This window comes from Delphinapterus leucas, chromosome 3 (assembly GCF_059928025.1).
Source record: "Delphinapterus leucas isolate spDelLeu-1000000601 "Yukka" chromosome 3, BTC_Dleu_Yukka2, whole genome shotgun sequence".
NCBI lineage: Eukaryota > Metazoa > Chordata > Mammalia > Artiodactyla > Monodontidae > Delphinapterus > Delphinapterus leucas.
The window spans coordinates 146,830,038-146,857,226 of NC_143131.1; the positions used below are offsets into that span (position 1 = coordinate 146,830,038).

The 27,189-nt window shown below is 46.3% G+C and overlaps 1 protein-coding gene across 3 annotated transcripts in view; it reads right to left on the reverse strand.

Moving 5' to 3' along the window:
- Positions 1–27,189, reverse strand: part of SH3PXD2B (SH3 and PX domains 2B) — a 111,944-nt gene that overhangs the window by 34,301 nt on the left and 50,454 nt on the right. For all 3 annotated transcript variants that reach the window (XM_089909655.1, XM_022595108.3, XM_022595109.3), the window contains exons 4-6: positions 25,479–25,555; positions 12,980–13,071; positions 4,792–4,817 (exon numbers count right to left, since the gene is read on the reverse strand). In XM_089909655.1, the coding sequence (XP_089765781.1) occupies positions 4,792–4,817; positions 12,980–13,071; positions 25,479–25,555 (195 nt within the window). The remainder of the gene's footprint in view (positions 1–4,791; positions 4,818–12,979; positions 13,072–25,478; positions 25,556–27,189) is intronic.

The following is a 27,189-nucleotide window of genomic DNA, read 5'->3' on the forward strand; positions in this document are numbered from 1 at the left end:
TTATGTCTTTGCCGCTCTCAGGGTTATCTTCACTACTGCCAGCCTTCTCCTTCTCTGTCACCTCCCACCCAGGTCAGGCCGCAGAGCTGATCTCCTTCCAGCCTCAAGCATGACAGACCGCCCAAGACAGCCCGGCTACTTCAGCGGTTACATCTTTTAGTGGCCCCAGAGCAGGCTGGTCACTGCCCCCTTTCTGCTGTCCCTCTAGACAATGATCTCTTGACTGTCTCCTTAACCCCCCCGGCACTGTGCTTCTAAGAGGTACTCTTATGTGAATGAGTGCAGGCAGACGCTGGCTTGCTGGAGGCTCCTGGTTACTTGTCCTGGTCATTGTGAGCTTGGGACACATTCCCCAGTGAATGCAATACGTAGAGACTGGGGTCCACAGTTTTTATCCCAGAATATAATCTGCCTCAGGGCTCAGAACCCCAGGAATGCATCTGCCCTTCTGTTTTAACCTCACGTGGGCTGCATCCAGGTAGCCATGCTTCCCTGTGCCTCAACTGGAGACAAAGAACTGGAGAGTGGAGAGAAGCACCCACTTCACAGTCAGGCTGGAAGCTGAGCCTGCTGCCCGGGTTAGTGGCCAGAGACAGCCCAGGTCTCCCAGGCAGGCGGGCAGTGGGCTCGAGGGGCCAGGAGGTGTCTGCGTTCACGTGTGGGGAATCTCTGCTGCCCCTTGTGGCAGCCGTCAGGATTCCCTCCCGCAGAGCCATGGGTCTGATGTGGGAGGACCTTCTTGCTAGCACTCCATCGCCTCGCTTCACCCACATCCTCACTACGCCACATCCTTTTCACCAGGGTCTGAGAAAGGCTTCTTGTGGCCAGGGGTGTGCAGGCGGGACACCCCGTGATTGGTCTCCATCCTGCCCCTCCAGTCCGTCCATCATACTGCAGCCAGAGAGCTTGCTCAGAAGTCACAAAAATGCTCCATTTTTGTGCAAGGGGAGCTAAGAATGTGTTTTTATACTTTTAAAGATTTGTGAAGAATAAGAAGGAGAATGAAAGGAAGAGGAAACAAAAAATTATTATTAGTGACGGAGTCTGCATGGGGCTTGCAAAGCCTAAAATATTTACTATCTGGACCTTTAGAGAAAAAACATTTGCCAACCCCTGGACTAGAACTTGAATGGCATCTACAAAGCCTCAATAAATATCTGAATGAAAGAATGAACATTTTAAAACAGCTTTAAATGACTTCCAACCTCAGGGAGACATTCAAATGCCTTCTCTCACAGCACTTACAACATTTAATTTTGTTTACGTATCTGTCTTTTCTACCAGACTGTGAGGTTACTTCCCACGTGGTGTTCCCGTGGTGGGAACACCTTTTGCATTTCCCGGGGACCTAGAACACTGTCAGGCACACAGTAGGTGCTTAATAAGCATTGAATGAATAACTGTGTCTGTCTTGTTCACTCAGCACAGAGGCTCAATGAACATTTGTGGCGTGAATGAACAAAGGATGAATGGAGGCATCTAGAAACCCTTCCTGCCCTACACTGCTCAGGCCTCCTCCTGAGAACACACAGTGCTGAGTTACTGGCAGGCACCTGTCTATCTTACAAGCAACCAAAGACTACTTCTTGCCTGTAAGAAGGGACAGAGACTTTGGATAAGTCAAGGTCCACTTAAGCCAGGTTACTCTGTCCAAAAAGTTCAATTGTTGCTACCCGGTTTTAACAACTGATGGTGGCCCAGTTGTACCACATACAATTCCCAGGATTCTGATCAATGGGCTGATCTATTCATTTCTGCACCAGCTCTCCTAACCAAGCTGCCAACTGACTTGGGTTAACTATGAGCAGGGAAAGGAACTGGGGGACTCACCGCGAACAAGGCATGAAGCCAGGAAATGAGGAGGGCAGGGAACAGGGTTGAGGACTCTAGGCTGGCACGAGCACATAAGGTGCTGGCACAGGGCTCAGGGCTGGCACTTCTTCCAAGACTTGCTCAGGGGCCAGGTCTGAGCCTTACATATCCTTCCTGTTCTTCTATGACAGTAGCTTTTATTTCTATTTATTTACTTTTTATAAGAATGTGTTAGCACTGTTTATTTTTTAAAAAATATATTTATTTATTTTGTTGAGCCAGGTCTTAGTTGTGGCAGGCGGCCTCCTTAGTTGTGGCTCGCGGGCTCCTTAGTTGCAGCTTGCTGGCTCCGTAGTTGTGGCATGCAAACTCTTAGTTGCGGCATGCATGTGGGATCTAGTTCCCTGACCAGGGATGGAACCCAGGCCACCTGCATTGGGAGGGCGGACTCTTAACCACTGAGCCACCAGGGAAGTCCAACAGTAGCTTTTAGACTAGTTTCCTGCCATTAAGTGGCTCAGAAAAGAGTGCACGGAGTTGCCTTTTCAGGACCAGTTCTTCCAGGGCAGGTTGCCTTCATTTTATCCAGAGCACTCAACTTATCAAAACACCATTCATTTGATCTACTAGGAGTCTCAAACTAGGCTACATAGACCATTTAGGTGTTAGGTGGAGACATCTACTGGTGGAGTGTGATACTGCAACCAGGCTCTATAATGCATAGTAATTGCAGTAGCTAAAAGTTGATGCAGATAGAACTAAGTTCTAGGAGCTACAAGTGTGAAATCAAAGTATTCCTAGATGAGAAATGTCATTCTTGTGGTCCAGCAGGGAATAAGAGGGAAGGAAAAGTCCAGGAGAAAGGAGGAGCTTTGACAGTGTAAGGGTGATTTTATCATTAAGGAAGTGCTATGAAATATTCATGGGACTTCCCTGGTGGTCCAGTGGTTAAAACTCCGCACTTCCACTGCCGGGGTCTCAGGTTCGATCACTGGTCGGGGAAGTAAGATCCCGCATTCCAGGCAGTGTGGCCAAAAAACAAAAAAACCCCAAACAAACATAAAATATTCCCCGAAGGTAAAGTTCCTCATCTACCACAGAATTTTTAAAATGATGAGTAATGATAAAATAGGCCTTTCTTCCTAGAAATTCACTATACTGCCAGTCTTGCTGAAAGAGCCAGTAAACAAGAGAATATTTCAATAAGCAAAGGGTAGAAAAATCAGGAAGAAAAGGTGCTCCTTAAATAATCACACGATCTGTGAAATTTTGGTGGGAAGATTTTTTTCCTGCAGAATGAGCAGGATTTGAGACCACATTAGCCAAAGTCTGCAGGAACCAGCCAGGCAGTCAGCCACAACAGGGAAATTCTGGAGCGAGATAAGCCTTCGTCAACTCAGAATTCTCACACAGAAATTTCAGGGCTTGGGCTGTCAACCTTAAATCCTTTTTCAATTTAATCAAGGAGGCTTGTTCTAACATAAAGGAAGTGTTCAAAGGTCAGATAAAAAAAATAAGGCAAGTCCCAGCATGGGTTCTTAGTCTGAATGAAGAAAGATGCTATTTTCCACCCAGTCGAACTATAAATAAATCCATCCCCCATCATTGCAGGTGAATGATGTAACAGTGGTCACCACAAATTAGAGCTGCTTCTCTCTTTTCCAGACCAGTCCCCTCATCAAGCCTGTCCTGACTGAATACTTTTGTTTTCACAAACCAGAGCTGTCTGTTTCCTCTCTCCCTCCCACCCGTCCCCTCCGGGAAAGTCTCCGCACACTCAAAGCCAGAAACTCTGTGACCAGACGAAGACTGTCTGCTTCTCTTCTCCTCTCTGCTCTTTTCTAAGAAACATATCATTATCCCCAGGGCTCAAGGGCTATTTGTAGCTTTAGCAGGATGCCACGGCTCCAGCCAGTGCCTATTAAGCTAGAAAGCAGAGCTGTAAACAGACTGGTTGGGAAAAGACCAGAGTTCACTCCAGATGCCATACCTTGAGGCGAAGAAATCCAATTCCTCTCCACTCTTCCTTGCAGGAGTGGCCTTGGGGCCCATAAAGCTGACCACAGGCCTTGTACCCAGGGAGCAGTAGAGGGACCAGAGTTGTTGAATTTGGAATTGTTGCTGATGCTGGACAAGAACACCTGTGTGTTCTGAATTAATAGCAGTAGCATAAAAACAGCACAAACACGTGTCTCTTACAACATGCCAGGCACTGTTCTAAGTGCTTTATACATATTATTATGAATCCTATAATACTCCTACAAGGTAGATTACTATCCTTATGCCCACTTTACAGACGATGAAACTGAGGCCCACGAGAGAAGGCATCCTTTTCCACTTTTGGAATCTCTGCTTGGCCTCCTCTCCACCCATCCTTATCAACCTCCTCAAACTTCCTGGAGTTCTAGATAAAGAATTTAGAATTCCAGAAAGCTCTGAAGACCACATTGGCTCCAGATGTGGTATGGGCTAGGGCCTTTGCAGATGTGCAGGATGTTCTTGGGTTGCAGGAGGACAAAGCTGGGCGATTGTGAATCTAAGCTTATCAACCCCAGGCCTGTGAGAACTCAAATCTTTCCTCTGTGCATATTCAAATTCTCACCTTCTCTTTTTTGACATAAGGGTCCTGCTGTCCAGGGAATGGAAGGAAGAGAATTGACTGTGGGGAGAGTGAAGTGAGTATGGGAGCTGCCTGCAAGAGCAGTTGTCACCGCCCAGATCAGCGGCTGATGGAAGGAAGCACAGAGCCAGGCCTGGTGCCGAGGCTGGCAAATGGATCAGGCCCAAATCGACTGTACGCTTGCACCTCCCAGCCTGCACGCCGTCCCCTCAGCCCCGAATGTCTTTCAGAATCCATCCATCCATCCATCCATCCATCCATATCACTGTATCCCCCACGTAGTGCCCAGGGCCTGGACATCGCTCAGTAGGGGTATGCTAAACATCAAATGAGTAGGAGAAAATGGAAAATATTCTTACCAGATTTCTTTTTCCCAACATGTTCCCTGTACAGGAAAGAAAAGGGGTGGGAAAGAGTAATGAGTCAATATCTTTTCTGTATTGCTATGAGTTATTCCGTTAGAAAACTGAGATTTTCCATCCCACAACATCTCCAGTGAATGAGTGTAAAATCCAAGCCAGTCCCAGGGACCTAGACTCTTTAAAATAAAAAAAAAGAATTCCTTTTAATTTTCTCCCTTTGCCTGATAAGTGCTCTGGTGCCCTGGGGACCAGCATCTCCACTCTATTTGTAGAGTAGGGGGCTCTGGGGAGGAGCTGATAGGCAGGGGGTAGAGGTGGGTATGCAGTCTGAAAACAGAGGTTAGGACCTCACACTGCACTGAGCCTGACGCCCACCTCATCAGGCACGGTGGAGGCCTTGCTGCACTTACGAGCAGTGCCCTGAGCTGTACAATTGGAGCAGGAAGCGCTCGGTGGTGAGTGGAATACACTAAAACCAGGGAGACATCTGGCTAGCAGTGAACCCTGCACATCTCCCTCACGGTGACACAGAGGACACTATTATGGGCTAGAATCCATACAGAATGAGTAATCGCTCCCATACACTTGTCAACCACGTCAGAGTTTATACACACAATTGCATTATGAACAAAATGTTACAAATCAGGTTTTACAACATACTTTTAAGTAAATTATCCCGTTAATAAAAAGCTTTCCGATGTTATAAAAAGTAAAGGGAGGTGATAGGGAGGTGATAGGATGGTTGGGTTGAGATAGATATTGTGGCAGCAGTAACATTAGCTAATACTACAAAATTCCTAATAAATGTTATTACCCTGTGCTAGGACCCTGCTAGGCACTTTTAGTTCACTCATTTAATACTCATAATAACCACAGGAAATAAGTACTCTCTTGGTGCCCATTTTACAGATGAGGAAAATGAGGCACAGAGAAGTTAAGTAACTTGCCGGAGGTCACACAGCTTGCAAGAAGCACAGCCAGGGTCTGAACCCAGGCCTACCTCCATTTCAAAAAATTGAAATATAATTCACATACCATAAATTTCATCCTTTTAAAGTGTAGAATTAACTGTTTTTTAGTATATTCAAAAAGTTGTGCAACTACCGCCATCAGCAAATTCCAGAAAATTTTCATCACTCTCAAAAGAAACCCTGTACCCCTTAGCAGTTCCTCTCCATTTCCATTCCTTCCAGCCCTGGACAACTATTAATATGCTTGCTATCTCTAAGGATTTGTCTATTCTGGACATTTAATATGAATGGAGCCATATAATAGGTGGCTTCTTGTGACTGGTTTCTTTCATGTGACATGTTTTCAAGGGTCGTCCAGGTTGTAGCACATATCAGTGTTCATTCCATTTTATGGCTGAATAATATCCCACTGTGTGGATAAACCACGCTTTATCTGTTCATCAACCAATGGGCATTTGGGTTGTTTCCACTTTTTGGCTATTATGAATAATGCTTTTATGAACTTTGTACACACGTTTTTGTATGGACATATATTTTTATTTCTCTTGATTACAGATGTAGGAATGGAATTGTTAGGTAATATGGTAACTCTAGGCTTAACTTTTTTTTTTAAGATTTTTTTTTTTTTGGATGTGGACCATTTTAAAAGTCTTTATTGAATTTGTTACAATATTGCTTCTGCTTTAATGTTTTGGCTTCTTGGCCCCGAGGCACGTGGGATCTTAGCTCCCCGACCGGGGATCGAACCTGCATCCCCTGCATTGGAAGGTCAAGTCCTAACCACTGGACTGCCAGGGGAGTCCCTAGGCTTAACTTCTTGAGGAATTGCCAGGCTGTCTTCCACAGTGGCTGCACCATTGTAGACTCCCACCAGCAACACAGGAAGGTTCCAGTTCCTGCACATCCTCAACGCGTGTTGCTATCTGTCTTTTTGATTCTACCATGCTAGTGGGTATGAAGTGGTATCTCACTGTGGTTGGAACTTGCATTTCCTGATGGCTAAGGACGCTACACTGAGCATCTTTTCATATGCTTCTTGGCCATTTTTGTATTTTCTTTGAAGAAATGTCTATTCAGTGTCTGATTTTAGAGTCTGGGTTTTTAACCACCATGTAATAATGCTTTCAGTGTAACCTCGAAAGTGGGGGAGCAGGGAGCTAAGCCAAGCCCTGGAGCTTGGGGCTGCCCTCCTGTGTGTCTGGAAGGAGGGGCTGGGCTGGGCCAGCCATTACCCAGTGACACTCAGTGTCATTCTCCTGTGCAGGGGAGGGGGAGGGTGACAGTGGAATATCCCAGCTCACATTTCCTGCCACTCATTGTGGACAGCGTCCTGGTCAGAATGCTACCTGGACTGGCCCGCAGAACCCTCACATCAACCCTTAAGGGTCACTCCATTTCGCACGTGGAGACACTGAGGGCCAGAGAGGTGAGGCATCTCTCCCAGGATTGGAACCTGGGAAGCCTGGCTGGAGCCCACTCTCCTGACCACACCCTGGACTGTCCTGTGGGGCAAGTTGCCTCTTAGCTGCTGGCTCCAGGACACACCAGCAAAGGTCTCTTAAGTCTACTTGCATGTAAAGCCCTCTTCCCTCGTTGCCATCCAGGCTGCGGCCTGAGCCATGGTCTGGGATGCCTGAAATCCCAGCTCCCACACTACCGCGTAGCCCTGCTAGTTGTCTCGCTGTCCTAGCTGGAGCAGGGGGTGAGGGGCGGCAGGCGGCTCTCGGTTCCAAGCAGCAGCTTGTGTGAGCTCAAACAGGCACGTTATTTTCTGTGCGACATGCTTAGGGTGATCTCAAGTCTACCCAGGAATGGGAGCGAAATGGTGCTCCTCTAAGAGCACCATTCATTTCTTCCCTTAGAAACTGCTGGGAAAGATTCCCAGTCTCCATCACAAGCCCTAACTCAGGTCTGAGCATCAGAATCCTGACCAAGGGACCAACCTCACTGAGCACCTGCCCTCACCATTCATTACTGCCTAAACAACCGAGGCCCAGCTGAAGCTGCCTGCTGTGGCCCCAAAGCCACCCTTGGGGTTCTCAGCACCCTCCTTCCCTCCTTCCTCCCTCCCTCCCCTCCCCCTTCCTTCCTTCCTCCCTCCCTCCTTCCCTCCCTCCCTCTCTCCTTCCTTCCCTCCTCCCTCCCTCCCCGCTTCCTTCCTTCCCTCCTTCCCTCCCTCCCTTTTCCTTCAAAGGCCGGCTTAAGGACAGGAAGGCATCACTAGGTAAGCACCTGCCATGTGCCTGACACTGTCACTACCCTTTATGAGCAGGATATTGCCTAACCAAGATGAGAGCAAGGTTAGCCATGCCCACTTTACTGATGAGGAAAGAGAAGCTCAGAGAAGTCAAGTCATTTGTCCAAGGTCACACAGAGGGGAACACACGAAGAGATTGAAAACTTCCCTTTCCTTCCAGGAAGCCTCTTGGAACTAAATACATCTATTTCAGCAGGATGCTGGTTAGCTTATCTCAGCTGTTACTTTGTGCTTTCTTGGGGTACAGCCTAGGCTGTGTTTTGTATTTTTAGTGGATGTTCTATTTGTGCATGTGTTTGTGTGCGCACAGGCCACACGTATCCACATGCTCACATGGCCTTTCCCACCAGTATAGAAGCCCCTCTGAGGGCAGGTGCTGTTTTTCTCTTGTATTATTCCTGAAGGAAGAAAGGGAAGCGATCATTAAACACTACAGATTGTGGTCTTTTTTTGTTTTTAAATAAATGGAGCAATAAGATTTCTTCTAGCCGGTCAAAAGGTTCTAACCAGAGGAAAAAACTTTAGATTTTCACCACATGCCAAATGTTGAAATGAATTCTAATTGATTTAATGAGTAAATATTAAAAGAAAACCCAAAGCATAAATCAACTAGAAAAAAATTAAGGGAACTATCTTCTGTCTGAATGGTGACTGTCCTTCTTAGACTGAAAGCAAATGAAAGAAATCACAACTAAAAAATTGGTCACTGGATTTGACTTCACAAAAATATAAAACTTATGTACATCATAAAATCCAGGAACAAGATATAAATGCACAATAAAAGGGACAAATATTTACCACAAATACGGAAAAGGCTAATTCCTTACTATATAAACAGCCTGTACAAATCAATAATAAAAATAGCTCAGGGCTTCCCTGGTGGCGCAGTGGTTGAGAGTCCGCCTGCCGATGCAGGGGACGCGGGTTCATGCCCCGGTCCGGGAGGATCCCACATGCCGCGGGGTGGCTGGGCCCGTGAGCCATGGCCGCTGAGCCTGCACGTCCGGAGCCTGTGCTCCGCAACGGGAGAGGCCACAACAGTGAGAGGCCCACGTACTGGAAAAAAAAAAAAAAAAAAAAAAAAAAAAAAGCTCAAAAAATGTCCACTGGCCCCTAAGGCCCCAAAGGCAGGAACTAGGCTTGTTTTTCTGGACTTTCAGTGTGGGTGGCAATTGTGGGAAATGTTTGGCGAGTTAACACACTTGAATGGTTGACCCTGTCTTTGCTGGTTTTCGCCCAGAGATGTGGGGGAAGGGAGAGCCATCTGGAAGGCCTGAGATGAAAGATTCTGGTCCTCCCATATGAGGACAAGCATCTCCACATGGTACCCACTTCTTCCAGTGATGTACAACAATCAAACGGACCAATTAGCTTCTCTCTTACCATCTCATAAAAGATCGCAGAACCCAAGCATCTTGGCCCTGGCAGCCAAGGAGATGTGAAAACTGTGTACCTACTATGTGCCAGGCACTGTGCGCAGCACTTCACACACACAGGTTCAAGCCTCACAGTGACTGTGGGTCCCACGTCCATGGATTCAACCAACCTCGGATTGAAGATGTTCAGGAAAAAAATTCCAGAAAGTTCCAAAAAACACAACTTAAATTTGCTGTGTGCCTGGCAACTATAGAGCATTTATATTGTATCAGGTATTATAAGTAACGTAGAGATGATTTTAAGTATATGGGAGGATGTGCGTAGGTTATGTGCAAACACTATGCCATTTTATGTAAGGGACTTGAGCATCCGTGGCTTTTGGTATCCATGGGGGGTCCTGGAACCAACCCCCCTGCCGGTAATGAGGGATGGCTGTACTATTATTCCCATTGAAGAAGTGAGGAAACGGATTTACCTTAAAAGTAGAAGAACAAAACTCTAACTCCAGGAAACTGGGGAACAGGTCTATCTTTTGAATTATCAAGCGTAATACCCAGGGGGGCTCACCACGATTTCAGCCCCCAAACTCCAGAAAACTAGCTGCTGAGCATGTCCTAATTTTCCCACCATTATTTCATTTCAGTCTCCCAATAACCCCATAATGTGGGTGGGGCAGGTGACGTGGTCTCATTTCACAGATGAAGTAAGCGAGGCAGGAGGGGAGGGGAAGGGATTGTTCTGCCCGGGTGGAACAGCTGGCTGTCTGGCCAGCAGACTGGAAGCTCCCTGTGGGCACAGACTGCATCTGCCATGTCATCTCTTTGTCCCCCCGTGCCCAGCCCGTGGGCTTGGCATTCAGCAGGTCCTCGATACCTATTTCCTGAATGGATGAACAATGCTGGTGCTCCGGACCGGGAACAGCGCCAGGTCTAGAATTCCCAGTCCTATGTTCCTTCTAGAAGCCCAAGCCAGCCAGCAAGTAGGGAACGTGGGGCTGTGGCCACCAGAGAGCATGACAAAGCCCCCAAACAGCCTCCCTGACATGCCGGCTCCTCTAGAGGGCTGGCTCCCACCCTATGTTCCCCAGTGTCCTTCCTTCCTGCACGAAGGTGCCTGGACTCTTCTCAAGCACAGCGGGCTGCCCCTGGCCTGGCTCTCTCCCATCTCTGTCGATAAGTTGGGCTGATGCCTGCTCGGAGCTGGGGACCCACTCACCACCCTCGCCAGGCAGGAGGCCAAAGACATCTGAGCATTAACATTCAGAAGGGCGCCTGGGCGGCGATTCTTAACCTCAAGTCCCTGAATGGGATTTGGCACAATTGAGGACCTCCTGAAACAGGGGGCATTTTTCTCGGGAGAAGAAAGAAAGCTTTTATTGGATTCTCCAAATGGTCCACGATCCTCCCCAAAGTTAAGATCTCTGGGAGGCTGAGACGAGGTAGAAGAAAATCTAGATGTCACCACGAGACAGGAGACAGGCGCAGGGGTGGGGAACAGGCTGCCCAGAACCACTCGGCTTAAAAGTGGCCAAGCAACCTTCCTTGTGAAAGTCCATCAACTGGACGTCTTGAACAACTCTGGGAGTAAAAACACCTACAGTTGGGTATCCAGAGAGGGAAAAATACCATGGGCCACCACTTTTTGAGCGCTTGGCAGGTGCCTGGAATTTTTACTTGTGGCAGCCATTCCATCATCACTGTAATCGTGAGGCTCACTGCTGTTCCCATTTCACAAGGGGTGAAATCGAGGCCCAAGACTACATAGCCCATGAGTGGTAGAGGCGAGATTTGAACCTGGATGTACCCAAATGCAAAACCAAACTCACCCAGACTCTTAAGCCCAGTTGTCCCTTCTGTGGGAGGCACACACACAGAGCTTACGTGAAGACTCAGGCAGACCTGGGGAAGGTCCACCTCGCCTCTTCCAACCCGTGTGACCCTGGGCAAGTCTCTTTCCTTATTCTGAACCTCAACTTCCTCATCTGTAAAATGGGAACGACAGCTCCTACCTGGCAGTTTTGTGATAGAATGAAGTAGAAACTGAATATGTTAAGCTCCATATTCTTTGATTCACTTCACCTAGAAATTAGAATCAAAGCCAGGGGCTACCAGCCTGAGTTAGCAGTTTAACCCTGACTGCCTGGGAGCACTGTAGACAAAGGTCCCTTGAGAATATATCGCCATGTCTTATTATGTCCATAAAAGCTGGGGACTGTTTACCAGGCACAAATGCTAAAGACACCAAGAACAGAAATATTAGCCAGGATGGGCTGCAGGCCCATTAGCAGATTTACACTTATTCTGTATCTTTTCAAAAAAAATTCATGTGTTGGCAAGACGTTCCCTTGCGATGTTTTGATTCAAAAGATTTACTGTGGTCCCTTACGGAATGTCATTCCCATGCTTCTGTGTGCTGGCTCTGAGAAGCTGTATTCACTTACTCCGTGCTTGTCACAGGAAATGGTATTTATTGCAATATGTTGACTGTAGAAAGTTTCATCTGTGCGGTAGTTAAGCCATTAGTCCTGAGCGATCAGCTCACCCTCTGTGATCTCCGAACTTGATTCTGCATGTAGCCGAGTGTATATATATAAATGGCCTGATTTCATGTGTTAAAGCTCTTTGCTGCTTTCCTTACAGGTCTATTTAAAAAGTAAGCTTTGTGAGTTCACCAGATTCACTTCTAGAAAGCAACATGAGTTTTTCTAGCTCAACCTACATAAAGTGCTTAGCACGTGAATGCTGAACCGACGTAAGCCTGGGTCATTACAGCTGTCCTGGGCAGCGAGTTACACTCAGAACTAAGAGGACCAGTTCACACTTCTCCCATACGGGGCCCCAGTGGACCCCTAACCCTGCCAGCTCTTGCTCCTGTGACTCAGGACAGCCCAGCACCTGTGGTCTGTGTCCTCCTCCCCCACTGCGATTTCTCCATTAGACAGATCCTTTCTTTCTGCAGACGTATATGATGCCTTTCCCCGAAAAGGGCTTTTAAAAAAGCATCATGCATCAGTCAGTGTTTCATGCTGGCACAGCTGTTGGTGCCATCAACTCTTGGTGTGTAAAGGCCAGCAGGCGGGTGGTATTGAGATTCTGTGCGATGTGCACTGCGGGGCTGGGGAGATGCACTGCCTGGCATCTGGGAGCGCAGCCTGTCCACTGCGGCGAGAAGTGAGATCAAACCCTGGCCCCGTCATTCACTAGCGATGGGACCTTGAGCAGGTCTCAGTCAGTCACTCACTCAAATCCCTGATGGTCCTGGGCACATCTACCTTTGAGGACAAGGCACCCAGTCTCTGCCTCAAGGGCTCACCGTCTCCCCTGTTCAGGTACGGTGGGTAAACACAGGGCATTAGGGAATTCAGTACTGCACTCAGCCAGCTTCCTTCACCTGTAAACTCAGCTATGGCTACCTGCAGCCACTACGAAGGCTACATGAAGTGAGGCCCGGCAGGGGCTCCACTGATGTAATCTAGTTTAATTTTTACTTAGCTTTCCTCCCATTCCTCCTGGGGCTGGCCGGCCCGGCAGGAAGGAGGGCTGTGAGAGTATGCTCTAAGGAGATCCACAAACCAACTTACTCTTTGGGGGGATTCAGGTCCTCAGGTCTCGTTTCAAAGAACTGCAGCACCTCATCACACTGAGAAATGTAGGGGGGCAGCTGGATCAGGGCCTGGAGAAGAGACACACAGGTGAGCCCAAAGGAAGGGAAGGGGTGTCAGGAATGCCATTAAGTCAGGAGTCCTCAGACTTGGGCAGGCATCAGGATCACCTGGGGGGCTGGGCCCTACTCCCAGAGTTTCAGATTCAGTAGGTCTGGCGTGGGGCCTAAGAATGTGCATTTCTAGCAAGTTCCCTGGTGATGTTGCCACTGCTGGTTTGGGGATCACACACACACACACACACACACACACACACACACACACAGTATATATACACACATATATATTACAGGCATATTTGGACAAATAATATGCACATATTTAGACAAAGCAATAAATTGTGAACAAGGTTCTACTGTACAGCACAGGGAACGATATTCAATATCTTGTAATAAACCATAATGGAAAAGAATATGAAAAAGAATAGATATGTGTATAACTGAATCACTTTGCTGTACACCAGAAACTAATATAACATTGTAAATCAACTACACTTCAATAAAAATAAAAATTGTGAACTTCATGCCATGTCATTATTCTTCTACATCACCATTTCTACTGGATACTGGTGTCTATCAGATAGATATCTCATGTTTTATTCAACTAGCTGCTTACCGGTGAACATTTAGGTTATTTCCAACATGTCTGCATGTCCCAACTCATGGATCTGAAGTGTTAAAGTGAAGGGACTATTTTATGATTTGGGTAGAAGTTACAAGTTTCCAGATTAACAAAAGGTTGAAACACCCGGGACGTCCCAATGCCCAAGTCCATGTTAATCTGCCCCCTCGGCTCATCAGTTACAGGAGCCTCATCTGTCCCTGCCAATGGGCTGGAGGAGGTGGTGAGGGGCACGAAGTGGGCCCAGGCATTTATTATGCTGGTTTCTCTACTAACAGGTATTCATTCAGTGATTCAATAGACATTTTCTTTATGCCCAGCACTGCACCGATTTCTGTGGACACAGGAAGGGTTGTTTCTGGGCGCAGTAGGGTTGTTTCGTGCACACTATTATAAACTGTGCAGGGAGAGGGCTGGTGCAGAGGCATGAACTTAAACAACACAGGCGTGCTGTGGAGTGAGGCGGGACCCTGCTCTCTCCGCAGATAGGGCTCAGTTCCCTGGTGCCCCTCGTATGCCTTCTTGCCATGCTGAGTGTTGAGTCTGGAGTGGAAGAGACATGTCTTGTATCTTCTGTAGAAGAAGCCTCTAAAAGCTACCCCCCTCACAAAGTGATTTTCCAACCCTAGCATTGGGTTACGATGGACTAATGGAAAGATAGATGGGGGTCTCCAATGTGGTACCTTCTACAACACTTTCAGAGGTATTTTGACCTGTATGATCTATTTTTCCAAGTTTTAAAAAGTTTTAATTTTTAAATTAAATTTTACCATAAATTTTATTGTGGTAAAATACACATAGATCATTACTGTCTTCACCTTTTCAAAAAAATATTTATTTATTTATTTTTGGCTGCGTTGGGTCTTCATTGCTGCGCACGGGCTTTCTCTAGTTGCGGTGAGTGGGGGCTACTCTTTGTTGCAGTGCACAGGCTTCTCGCTGTGGTGGCTTCTCTTGTTGTGAAGCATGCGCTCTAGGCACACGGGCTTCAGTAGTTGTGGTTCACGGGCTCTAGAGTGTAGGCTCAGTAGTTGTGGTGCACGGGCTTAGCTGCTCCGCGGCATGTGGGATCTTCCCGGACCAGGGCTTGAACCCGTGTTCCCTGCATTGGCAGGTGGATTCTTAACCACTGCGCCACCAGGGAAGCCCCCGGTCTTCACCATTTTTAAGTGTACAATTCAGTGGCATTAAGTATGTTCACACTGTTGTGGAACCATCACCACTACCCATCCATCCAAGAACTCTTCTCACCTTGTAAGACTAAAACCCTGTACCCATCAAACAACAACTTTGCACTAGCCCTCCCCAGCCCCTGGCAACCACCATTCCACTTTCTGTGTGTATGAATTTGCCTACTCCAGGTACCTCATGTAAGTGCAATCATACAGTATTTACCCTCTAAGTGACTGGTTGATTCACTTAGCATTATGTCCTCAAGGTTCATCCACATTGTAGCATGTGTCAGAAGGTCTTTCCTTTTCAAGGCTGAATAGCATTCCATCCCATGAATACAACACATTTTGTTTATTCATTCACCCCTTGGTAGTCACTTGGGTTGCTGACCTGACATGACCTTAGAGTCAGGCTCTGACTTTAAGCCACTTCCCCTCTCCTGATGTATGACCTGGCCCAGAACTAAAGTGGGGAAATCTGTAAGGTAAGTGGACATGTTTTAGTAGGGTGCCTTCCCTGGTCACTGTCTACTTTCTATGCTGGATAAAGATAGGATGAAGGATGCTGACCTAAGGGCCTGGTATTTGTGGCTCACTGATTTTTTTTTATTAGCCTTGAAGTATCTCCTGCTCTGTAGCAAATCCCCAGGGACCAGCCTTTTCCAGGCCAGAGGCAGAGAGCCCAAGAGGGAGAGAGTGGATACATCCCACTTCCCATTTCTGACCCCCTTCTCTTTCTGGTTTGGAGCAGCGAGTATTCATTTTCCTGCTGTCTTGGGGTTCCCTGTGGGTCGCTCTTTCCTCTGAAATCCTGCAGCTCTTGCAGTTGGAACCACATAATGAAGGGGCTGATTATGTGCTGGACCGTGGTGTGTCCTGGCTGCTTCGTGGGCAGAAATCTTGCGGTTCCCCCCAGACTGCAAACACGACATTCCCTTATGTTGGCTCAGCACTTGATGGCTCCCAAAATGTGTTCGTCTGCATCATGTCATGTCACCCTGAAAGGGCTGGCCCACTTTAGAGACGGTGAAACAGAGGTTCTGGGGAAGTGACTAGGACTTGAGCCCCCCAGCGACTCCAGCTCCTCTACCCCAAATCCAGAGGATTTCCTCCTGCACCTTCCCACATGCCTTGACAGTGCTGGGAGGACCCTGATGCCTGGTTGAAAGTATCTGCTGGATAAATGATGTGAGGAAGAGGCCTGGCCGTGGCCACGTGGCCCTGGGTAAGCCCTGAGGTGGCCATGGTTTCTGCCTACAGGGGGCCTCTCTGCTGAAATGGGCAGAAACCCCGAATGGACCAGTGCGGAAGGGACAATGAGGCCCATGGAAACCTCCCGACAGTGCCAAGTTCTCTTTAGGTTTTGAGCAAATCCTAGGAGGTAAAAGCCAAACCAAACACCCAAAGCATAATACAAAGCCAAGCTACTCATAAAAGGCAGCACCAAATGCTTTGATATTTGCCCCTTTCATTTTGGAACGACAGGCTAACAGCAAAAACATGACCTGGGGCACAGCAATAGTTCTGCTTCTGAAATACCCCAGAATTGTCTCATGTTTGGTCAGTATGACAAAGAACCGCAGTTCCAAGAAAACTCTGGTTCTGTTCCACATGGAATCCTGGCCCTTTGAACAGATTTGGCTGCTCGATGCAGAGGTAAGAGGAGAGGTGAGGAGGGCAAGTCCTGCTTGCCTGTGTAATAATGAAAGGTCAGACAGATCCAGCTCCTGGTTCTGGCTCTAGCCATGTCCTATCACCTCTGAGCCTCAGTCTGCTCATCTGTAAAATGGAAATAACTAACACCCATCCTGGAGGGTTGTGCTACAGAACAAGTGAGCAAGTGGCTGTAAGGTTTCCATCATATACTAGCTGCTTGATAAACATTCAGTTAACCCCCTGGCTCTCTGAACTGTACCAAGTACAATAGTGTGCTGTGGGACTTCCCTGGTGGCACAGTGGTTAAGAATCCACCTGCCAATGCAGGGGACACAGGTTCGAGCCCTGGTCTGGGAAGATCCCAAATGCCACGGAGCAACTAAGCCCGTGTGCCACAACTACTGAGCCTGCGCTCTACAGCCCGCGAGCCACAACTGCTGAGCCCGCGCGCCTAGAGCCTGTGCTCTGCAACAAAAGAAGACACCGCAGTGAGAAGCCCGCGCGCTGCAAGAAAGTAGCCCCCACTCACCGCAACTAGAGAAAGCCCACGCGCAACAACAAAGACTCAGCACAGCAGAGAGTTTGTGTCTTCAACAGAATTTTAAGTGCATAGCGCAGTACTGTTGGCCATTGTACAGCAGACCTCTAGAGCTGATTCCTTCTTGCTTGACTGAAACTTCATGCCTGTTGATTAGAAACTCCTCATTTTCCCCTCCCCCCAGCCCCTGGCAACCACCATTTCACTCTCTGATTCTATGAATTTGACGATTTTAGGTAACTCGTGTCAGTGGAAGCATACAGTATTTGATCTTTCTGTGACTAGCATAACGTCCTTAAGGTTTATCCACGTTGTTGCGTATTGCCGAACTTCTTCTTTTTAAAGGCTGAATAGTATGCTATTGTATGTACAGGCCACATTTAGGTTGATTCTACATCTTGGCTATTGTAAATAGTGCTGCAATGAACATGGGAGTGCTAATATCTCTTCCAAATCCTGATTGCAATTCCTTTGGACAAATATCCAGAAATAGGATTGCTTGACTATATGGTAGTTCTATTTTTAATTTTTTGAGGAACCTGCATACTGTTTTTCATAGTGGCTGCATTTTGCATTCCCATAGTGTGGAAGACTTCCAGTTTCTCTATATCCTCACCAACACTTGTTGTCTTTTGGTTTTTTTTTTTACATCTTTATTGGAGTATAATTGCTTTACAACATTGTATTAGTTTCTGCTGTATAACAAAGTGAATCAGTTATATGTATACATATATCCCCATATCCCCTCCCTCTTGCGTCTCCCTCCCACCTTCCCTATCCCACCCCTCTAGGTGGTCACAAAGCACCGAGCTGATCTCCCTGTGCTATGCGGCTGCTTCCCACTAGCTATCTATTTTACATCTGGTAGTGTGTATATGTCCATGCCACTCTCTCACTTCGTCCCAGCTTACCCTTCCCCCTCCCCGTGTCCTCAAGTCCATTCTCTACGTCTGAGTCTTTATGCCTGTCCTGCCCCTAGGTCCATCAGAACCACTTTTTTTTAGATTCCATATATATGTGTTAGCATACAGTATTTGTTTCTCTCTTTCTGACTTACTTCATGTTATTGTTTTTGATACTAGCCATGCTGACAGATGTGAGGTGATATCATATTGTGGTTTTGGTTTGCGTTTCCTTGATGATTCGCGACACTGAGCAACTTTTCATATACCTGTTGGTTATTTGTGTATCTTCTCTGGAGAAATGTCTATTCAAGCCTTTGGCCCATTTAAAAATTGGGGTATTAGCTCTTTTTGCTATTGAGATGCATAAGTTCCTTACATATTGATATTTTGGGGATTAACCCCTTATCAGATATGTGATTTGCAAATATTTGCTCCCATTTTGTAGTTTGCCTTTTCACTCTATAGATTATTTATTTTGCTGTGCAGAAGCTTTTTAGTTTGATGTATTCCCACTTCTTTATTTTTGTTTTTGTTGCCTGTGATTTTCGTGTCATATCCATGAGATCATTGCCAAGAGCCCTGAAATAAATCCACGCATATGGTTAACTGATCCTCAACAAAGGTGCCAAGAATACACGGCGGGGAGAGGACAGCTTCTTCAACAAATGGTGCTGGGAAAACTGGATATCCATATGCAAAAGAATGAAATTGGGCCCTTATCTTATACCATACACAAAAATCAACTCAAAATGGATTAAAGCCTTAAACATAAGACCTGAAACTATAAAATTCCTAGAAGAAAGAGCTTCCCCAACTTGCTTCCCGCGAGCGTGACCAGGCTCTGCAGAGTTTCCTCTGGTAGTAAGCAACAGAAGCTGGCTAGATTTAAAAACAGTTTTTGTTGCTGTTGCATCACCGTTTTTATTTTTACTTTTAGGGTATGTGATACCAGTTTCACATTATGGTTGTGATATAAAATTTTCTCTAAAATATATATTTTTAAAGAGGTTAAAAAAGTGAATTAATATAAAGAAAAATATTAATAATAATATAGGTAGTAGAATATGGTAAAAATCTTCAGGGGAGGTCTCAAGGGACTGGAGTATGGTAAACACTACTGTTATACTGCCTATAGAGTTTACTTTAAAACATTAGGGTTGGCCAAAATGTTTGTTTGGTAAGATGTTACGGAAAAACCCAAATGAACTTTTTGGTCAACCCAATACTACAGCACAGCAGAGGGGGTGGGGGAGGAAAGTATTGGGAGTTTGGGATTAGCAGATGCAAGCTATTATATACAGGATGGATAAACAACAAGGTCCTACTGTATAGCACAGGGAACTATATGCAATACCCTATGATAAACCATAATGGAAAAGAATATGAAAAAAAAATATATATATATATAACTGAGTCACTTTGCTGTACAGCAGAAATTAACACAACATTGTAAATCAACTATACTTCAATAAAATAAAAAAATAAAATACTACAGCATGGGCATACACACTCACATGTTCATAGGTGTGTGTGTGTGTGTGTGTGTGTGTGTGTGTGTATGTGTGTGTGTGTGTTAGATTTAACCTGCACTCTAATAATGGTGAGTTAATATCTGAAGTACCCTCATCGGGAATGAACACTTCAGCAAGTAGGAGACTCTAATCACAAGTTCTCATTTGAGAAAAGGCTACTTTGGGGCTTCAGCTATCTTCACCTCTGACCAACGCTATAGCCTCTATTTACTAGCATAACAGTTGTTAGAAACAATTTTCTTCACTGGTGAAATGAGGGGTGGCCCTTGCATGAACAGAACACGGCGAGCCCAGCATTATACATCCTTCTTCATGGTACCCTGGTTCTAGGATTCTGAACCCTCTGTGTTCTACCTCTTCTTGAAGATTTTACTGTCAGACCATGGTTAGGATTAGCTGATCCTGCCACTAGGATACCATTGCATCTGTCTTAAGGAAACTTTCATGCAAAGTGGTGTCAGACAAGACAGCTGGTATTTCACTGAGTTTATAGAACAACTTGAGAGTCTGTTTAGGGAGCTGCTTGATAACAAATGCTTGTATGTGTGGCAGGATTTGGCTGAGTCTCGTTTTCTTTTTTTCTTTTTTTTTTTTTTTTGCGGTACGCGGGCCTCTCACTGTTGTGGCCTCTCCCGTTGTGGAGCACAGGCTCCGGACGCGCAGGCTCAGTGGCCGTGGCTCACGGGCCCAGCCGCATGTGGGATCCTCCCGGACCGGGGCACGAACCCGCGTCCCCTGCATCGGCAGGCGGACTCTCAACCACTTTGCCACCAGGGAAGCCCGAGTCTCGTTTTCATTGTGTCTTTTGATGAACAGAAGTCCTTAAATTTACTGTAGTCAAATAAATCAATCTTTTTATGCTTGGTACTTTTTGTGTCTTTAGAAGTCCCTCTATACCTAGAGATTATGAAGATATTTTCCTATTTTTATCTTCTAAAACCTTTTATAATTACCTCTTACATTTAGGTCTTCAATGTACTTGGAAAGGATTCCATGTGTGTGCAAGGCAGGGGTTAGTTATCTTTTTTGTTTTTTCCAATACGGATACCCATTTACCGAGGAATCCTACCTTTCCTCAATGATCTACAAAGCTGCTTTTGTTAGTATCAAAGTGTCCAAATACACACAGGTCTGTTTCTCTATTTTGTTCCAATAGTTGCCTGTCGTTGTGCCAACACCATACTATGTTAAATACTGTAACTTTATGACAGGTCTGGTAGAGCAGAGAGTTTCTTCCTAGCTGGTAGCTAGGTTTGGGGACATCTACAGCCTTCCTCTATCTTTACCTATTGGAAACTACCAATTTCTACCAAGATAAGGCTGACAGCGATAGATCAAATCGGCTTAAGTCAGCTCACAACAATGTCAATAACAGAGACCAAATGTTGCATAAAGGTCTATGCAGTCTCTAAAAGACTTCACAGGCCTTGTAACAAAAGGGATGGTTTCATCTCCTTCCAGGAGGGCAGCACCCTTGAAGCTAAGCCCAGGGAATTTGGCCAACTAAAACCCCCAAATAACTGCTCTGCTTCTTATGATGCATTAACAGCAGGGGTGGTAACTTCCATGCGGCTCATGTAACATAAGGTAACATAAGCAGTTTCCTCCCTGTGGTTAATCCAGGTCAGTTCACGATCTCTGGACCATTCCAGGCATAGCCAGATACAGGCAGCTGCTGCTGTCCCTTATCCCTCCAAGACTCTAGATCTCCTTTTCCAAATCAAATGTCCAGGGGTTCGGGAAGCCCTGGGTGAGAGGAAGGTGTGACTGGAGAGAAGTTGGGTGGGCTGGGGAAGAAGCAGGAGAGCACACTCGGGCTGAGGTTTCTGGGAAGGTACCAGGTGGAACTTGCCAGCCGGCTAAGGTGACCGCAAGGGTTCAAAGTTCTTGCCAGCAGGGCCTGGACAAAGGAATTTTAGGCTCCAGAGGTTTGGAAAAGGACAAAGATCTGAACTTTCCTCTGAGATCTGGGAGGCAGCAGTGGTGTCTTTGTGCCTGAGTGACGAGCCCCGCCCCTCATCGCCATCCTTTTTTTTTTTTTTTTTTTTGCGGTATGCGGGCCTCTCACTGTTGTGGCCTCTCCTGTTGCGGAGCACAGGCTCCGGACGCGCAGGCTCAGCGGCCGTGGCTCACGGGCCTAGCCGCTCCGCAGCATGTGGGATCCTCCCGGACCGGGGCACGAACCCGTGTCCCCAGCATCGGCAGGCAGACTCTCAACCACTGCGCCACCAGGGAAGCCCGCCATCCCTTTTTTAAGGGTATCCTTAGGAGAGAGAAGAGCCTGAGTCTAACTGCTTCTAGGAAACACATGCTTAACTATTTTGGCCTCTTGAATTTGTACTTTCTTAGAGAGGCCATAAGTGGTATGCGAGTGCCAAGTCCTAAAAGGGCTGGGTTCATCTCTCAAAGTCTCGAATACTGTTATTGTGAGTAACTTTGTTGGGCCTCCATTTCCTCATCAACACAAAGGGAAAAAGAACACGTACTCCATGTTATCGGAGGGATGAAATGTGGTCATGTCTGGTAAAGAGAAGATGCTCAATCAGGAGTGATTTTCTGCCCTTCCATGACATTTCCTGCCAAGAGAGGGGCGTCTATCCCCACACTTTCCCCCTTCAAACTTTTTCTACAGACTTACTGAAGTATAATTTATGCACCATAAAATCCACCCATTAGAAGTACACAATTCAATGATTCAAATTCAAATTATAGAGTTGGGCAACCATCACCACATTCTAGTTTTAGAACTTTTCCATCACCTCAAAAATGTCCCTAACCTCATTTGCAGTCCATCTCCATTTCCACTGCCCCAAGGCCCAGGAAACCACTGACCTGCTTTCTCTAGATTTGCCTTTTCTGCACATTTCATGTAAATGGAATCATACAACATATAGTCTTTTGCATCTGGCTTCTTTTGCGTAGCATCATGTTTCTGAGATTCATTCATCTTGCAGCCTTAATCAGTATTTCACTGTCGAACAATATTCTATTGTATGCCTATTCCACATTTTCTTTATCTATTCTCCAGATGATAGACATATGGATTGCTTCCAATTTGGGGCTATTACGAATTAATGCTGCTATGAACAATTGCATCCAATTCTTTGTGTGGACAGTTTTCACTTCTTGTGAGTATGTACCTGAGAGTAATCGTATGATACATTTCACTTTTGAAGAAACTACCAAACTGTTTTCCCAAAGTGGTTTCCATCATATGTCTCCAGCAGAATGAAGAGCTCCGCTTTCTCTCACATCCTCACCCCTTGTGTGTCTTGTTGATTACAGCCATTCTGGAGGCTGTGTAGGCATCTCATCATGGTTTTATCTTTCATTGCCCTGATGATTAATGATGTTGAACAACTTTTTGTGTGCTTATTAAGCATTGTATGTCTTCATAGGTGAAGTTTCTATTCAATCTTTTGTCTATTTTTATTTTTTTAATTATTATTATTTTTTGCGGTACGTGGGTCTCTCACCGCTGTGGCCTCTCCCGTTGCGGAGCACAGGCTCCGGACGCGCAGGCTCAGCGGCCACGGCTCACGTGCCCAGCCGCTCCGCAGCACATGGGATCTTCCCGGACCGGGGCATGAACCCGTGTCCCCTGCATCGGCAGGCGGACTCTCAACCACTGCGCCACCAGGGAAGCCCTCTTTTGTCTATTTTTAAACTGGGGTTGTCTTTCTATTCTTGAGTTGTAAGAGTTGTTTATATAGTCTCAACACAAGTCCTTTCTCAGGTATATGACTTACAAATATTTTCTCCTAATCTGTGGCATGTCTTCATTTTCTTCATGACATCTTTTGAAGCACAGAAATGTGTAAGCTTAATGAAGTCGAACATATCGATTTTTCTCTTTTGGTGTTATATCTAAGACTCTTTGCCTAAACCAAGGTCATGAAGATTCTCTTCTATGTTTTCTTCTAGAAGTTTTATAGTTTTAGCTTTTCTATTTAGGTCTATGATCCATTTTGAGTTGAGCTGATTTTTTATGCATGGTGTGAGGTCACAGTCCAATTTTAAAAATTTATTTTTTATTTTTTTGCATATGGATACCCCATAATCCCATCATTTTTTAAAAAGACTACCCTTTCCCACTGAATTTCTTGGTACCTTTGTTGAAAATCAGTTGAGCATAAATCTGAAGAGTTTACTTCTAGACTCCCAGTTCTCTTCCAGTGGTCCATCTGCCTATCCTTACACCAGTAACGCAGTCTTTCCTTTCTCCCCCCAATAAATAAATAAATAATTTACTTATTTATTTTTGGCTGTGTTGGGTCTTCATTGCTGTGTACAGGCTTTCTCTAGTGGCAGTGAGGGGGGCTACTCTTTGTTGCGGTGCCCAGGCTTCTCATTGCAGTGGCTTCTCTTGTGCGGAGCATGGGCTCTAGGTGCGCAGGCTTCAGTAGTTGTGGCACGTGGGCTCAGTAGTTGTGGCTCGCAGGCTCAGTAGTTGTGGCATATGCATTTAGTTGCTCCGCGGCATGTGGGATCTCCCCGACCAGGGATCTAACCCATGTCCCCTGCATTGGCAGGTGGATTCTTTTTTTTTTTTTTAAAGAAGATGTTGGGGGTAGGAGTTTATTAATTAATTAATTTATTTTTGCTGTGTTGGGTCTTCGTTTCTGTGCAAGGGCTTTCTCTAGTTGTGGCAAGCGGGGGCCACTCTTCATCGCGGTGCACGGGCCTCTCACTATCGCGGCCTCCCTTGTTGTGGAGCACAGGCTCCAGACTCTCAGGCTCAGTAGTTGTGGCTCATGGGCCTAGTTGCTCTGCGACATGTGGGATCTTCCCAGACCAGGGCTCAAACCCGTGTCCCCTGCATTAGCAGGCAGATTCTCAACCACTGCGCCACCAGGGAAGCCCCTGGCAGGTGGATTTTTTTTTGTTTTTGCGGTACGCGGACCTCTCACTCTTGTGGCCTCTCCCGTTGCGGAGCACAGGCTCCGGATGCGCAGGCTCAGCGGCGATGGCTCACGGGCTCAGCCGCTCCGCGGCATGTGGGATCTTCCCGGACCGGGGCACGAACCCGTGTCCCCTGCGTCGGCAGGTGGACTCTCAACCACTGCGCCACCAGGGAAGCCCTACAATTGATTTTTTAATATTTGTCTTGAATCCTGTAATCTCACTAAGCTCATTTATAAGTCTTTTTGTGGACTCCTTATGGTTTTCTACAGTAGAATCATGTCATCTGTGAATCAAGGCAGTCCCTTCTAATCTTATGCCTTTTATTCCTTTTTCTTCCCTGCTTACACCAGCTAGAATCTCCAGTAAAATGTAGATTAGATCAGAGGTGGAGAGAGCAAATATACTTTGCTTTTGCTCCTGATCTTAGGGGGAGAAAGCATTCACTGCTCCATTTTTAAGGCATTTTTTCTTTTCCTACCCTTCTCCGATCAAACTGCTAGTGATTTTAAGTTAGAGGAATAAATACTAAAGATTAGGGAAGCTAAACAAAAGAAAAATATGCTTCTTTCTTGACCTCAGCCTCAAATCAAACAAAACATAACCAAAAGGCAGGGAGGCCCCTTGTGGTTGAGAACGTTTAAGGGACTGGAAGCCAGCTGCACTGTCCGACAGGGGTTGGCTGAATAACTTCTAGAACATTCATGCACAATGGAATACTATGCAACCATTAAAAGCAGGTTCAAGAAGATTTTTTTTTAATAGCATGGGGAAATTCTTTTAATATGAGAGAAAAGAGAAAGAGCAACAAAAATAACACATATGGGATGATCTCAATACCATAAAGAAATGCATGCAGAGAGAAAGGAGAGAAAGGAAATACGTAAAAACCTTCATGATTGTTGCCTCTGAGTTGAAGGATCATGGGTGATTGGTTTTTCTAATTTCTTTATAGTTTTTTCACCCGTACAGATCTTTCACAATGGGCGTCCTGTAGTCAGAAAAGGAAAAGAAAAAACAAACAAAAAAACCCCAAAACTACCCACAGGGAAGACACGAGACACAGGAAGTGCTGGCATTTCTCAGACTTACCTTACAGTATTCATCGATTGGTATCAGGCGCTTGACGGCCACGTCCCGAATGTGGCTCCGTCGGAAGAGAATTTTGCCTGCGGGAGACGAGAGTGCATACAGCGTTGTAAGGGAGCAGTGCCAAGCTCTCAGCAACCTGGGAGGATGAGGATGTGGTCGCCTCTGGTAGGTAGGCCTGAGTGGTACCTAAATTCCTGGCTGCCGGACATCCACAGGGCCTGGATGACCCCGTGCCTGGTCCCCCAAAGCCCTGTTCACAGCTCTAGCGCAAGGGCTTGAGGGAGTGGGGCTCAGTGGATAAGTTTTGGTGAGATAAGGGAGGCTGAAATCAAACTAAGGAAGGAAGACCTGATGATCGGAGGTCCCCTGTCCAACTATAAGATTCTCAGATGCGGTGAGCAGTTCAGCGAACACTCAGATATGCCCTCACCCAACAGCTCAGTCCCCCTCCCTCCTCTTTCTTTGTATACCTTCTGCTCTAGTCTGATGTTTTCCCAATACTCCACGCTTTCTCATAATTCTGTGCCTTTCCCTCTGCCTGGAATACCTTCCCCACCCACCACCCCTGCTGGGAAACTCTTACACACTTCAAATGGGTTAAGAGTTCCTATCTCTTTCAGAACAGACTTGCGGTTGCCAAGGGTGGGGGGGGACGGTAAATATTGGGAGTTTAGGATTAGCAGAGGCAAACTAGTATATATAGGATGGATAAACAATAGGGTCCTATTATATAGCACAGGGAACTACATTCGATATCCTGTGATAAACCATAATGGAAAAGAATATGAAAAAGAATATATATGTGTATAACTGAATCACTTTGCTGTACAGCAGAAATTAACACAACATTGTAAATCAACTACACTTCAATAAAATTAAAAAAAAAAAAAAAGAGTTCCTGTCTCTGATTGTACACATCACATTGTCGATTTACATGTCTTCTTCCTTCCTACTAGTCACGGGGCTCCGCCCAAATAGGGATTGACTCGGCTTTAGTCAACTTTTTGCCCCTGCCACATGGCACTCACGTCTGATCAATGCATGAAGGTGGATTCCACCTGCCAGGATGACAAATCCCTTCAATTCCTTCGCCAGTAAGTGTTTGTAACAGAGGGCTCCAAGCCCTCCTACCACACCGAATCCTAACAGTCCATTCACTACTTGCTGGGTGACATCTGAGCCCTGGGGTGTGGTACCAGAATCTCCAGTGTGACGTATGGGCAGAGGACATGGGTCACAGGCAAAGACAAGTATATAAATGATGCCACTGAGGGTCTCAGGAAATATCCAAGATGCTGAAACATTATGGGTGAGGTTTGTTTCAAGCAAATCAGCGGGTTCCCGAGAGTCTTAAAGGAGGTCCTCTCATGGGGAGATGGTGGCCAAGCTCATGCACTGAGGATCCAGACAGCATGGCCACACCATTCTGGATTTGTCACAGAGGCAGGGGCTGGAAAATCAGAAATAAGACATCAAGGAGCGACAAAGAGGTGGGGGATGGAGACAAGCCCCCCTGCCACGCTCATGCGGGGCGACCAGGAGGTCTCTAGGGGTCAAAAAGGAATGCACAGGGAGACCACAGCTCTCCAGACTGCAGAGCATGGAGACCTACTAAGAACTTCACCTACTTCTGGTCCAAGGAGGTAGGTCCTGGAGAAGAATTTGGGTTACGAGGCTGGCAGGGTGAGGAGGGGTTAACCACTCATCTGAG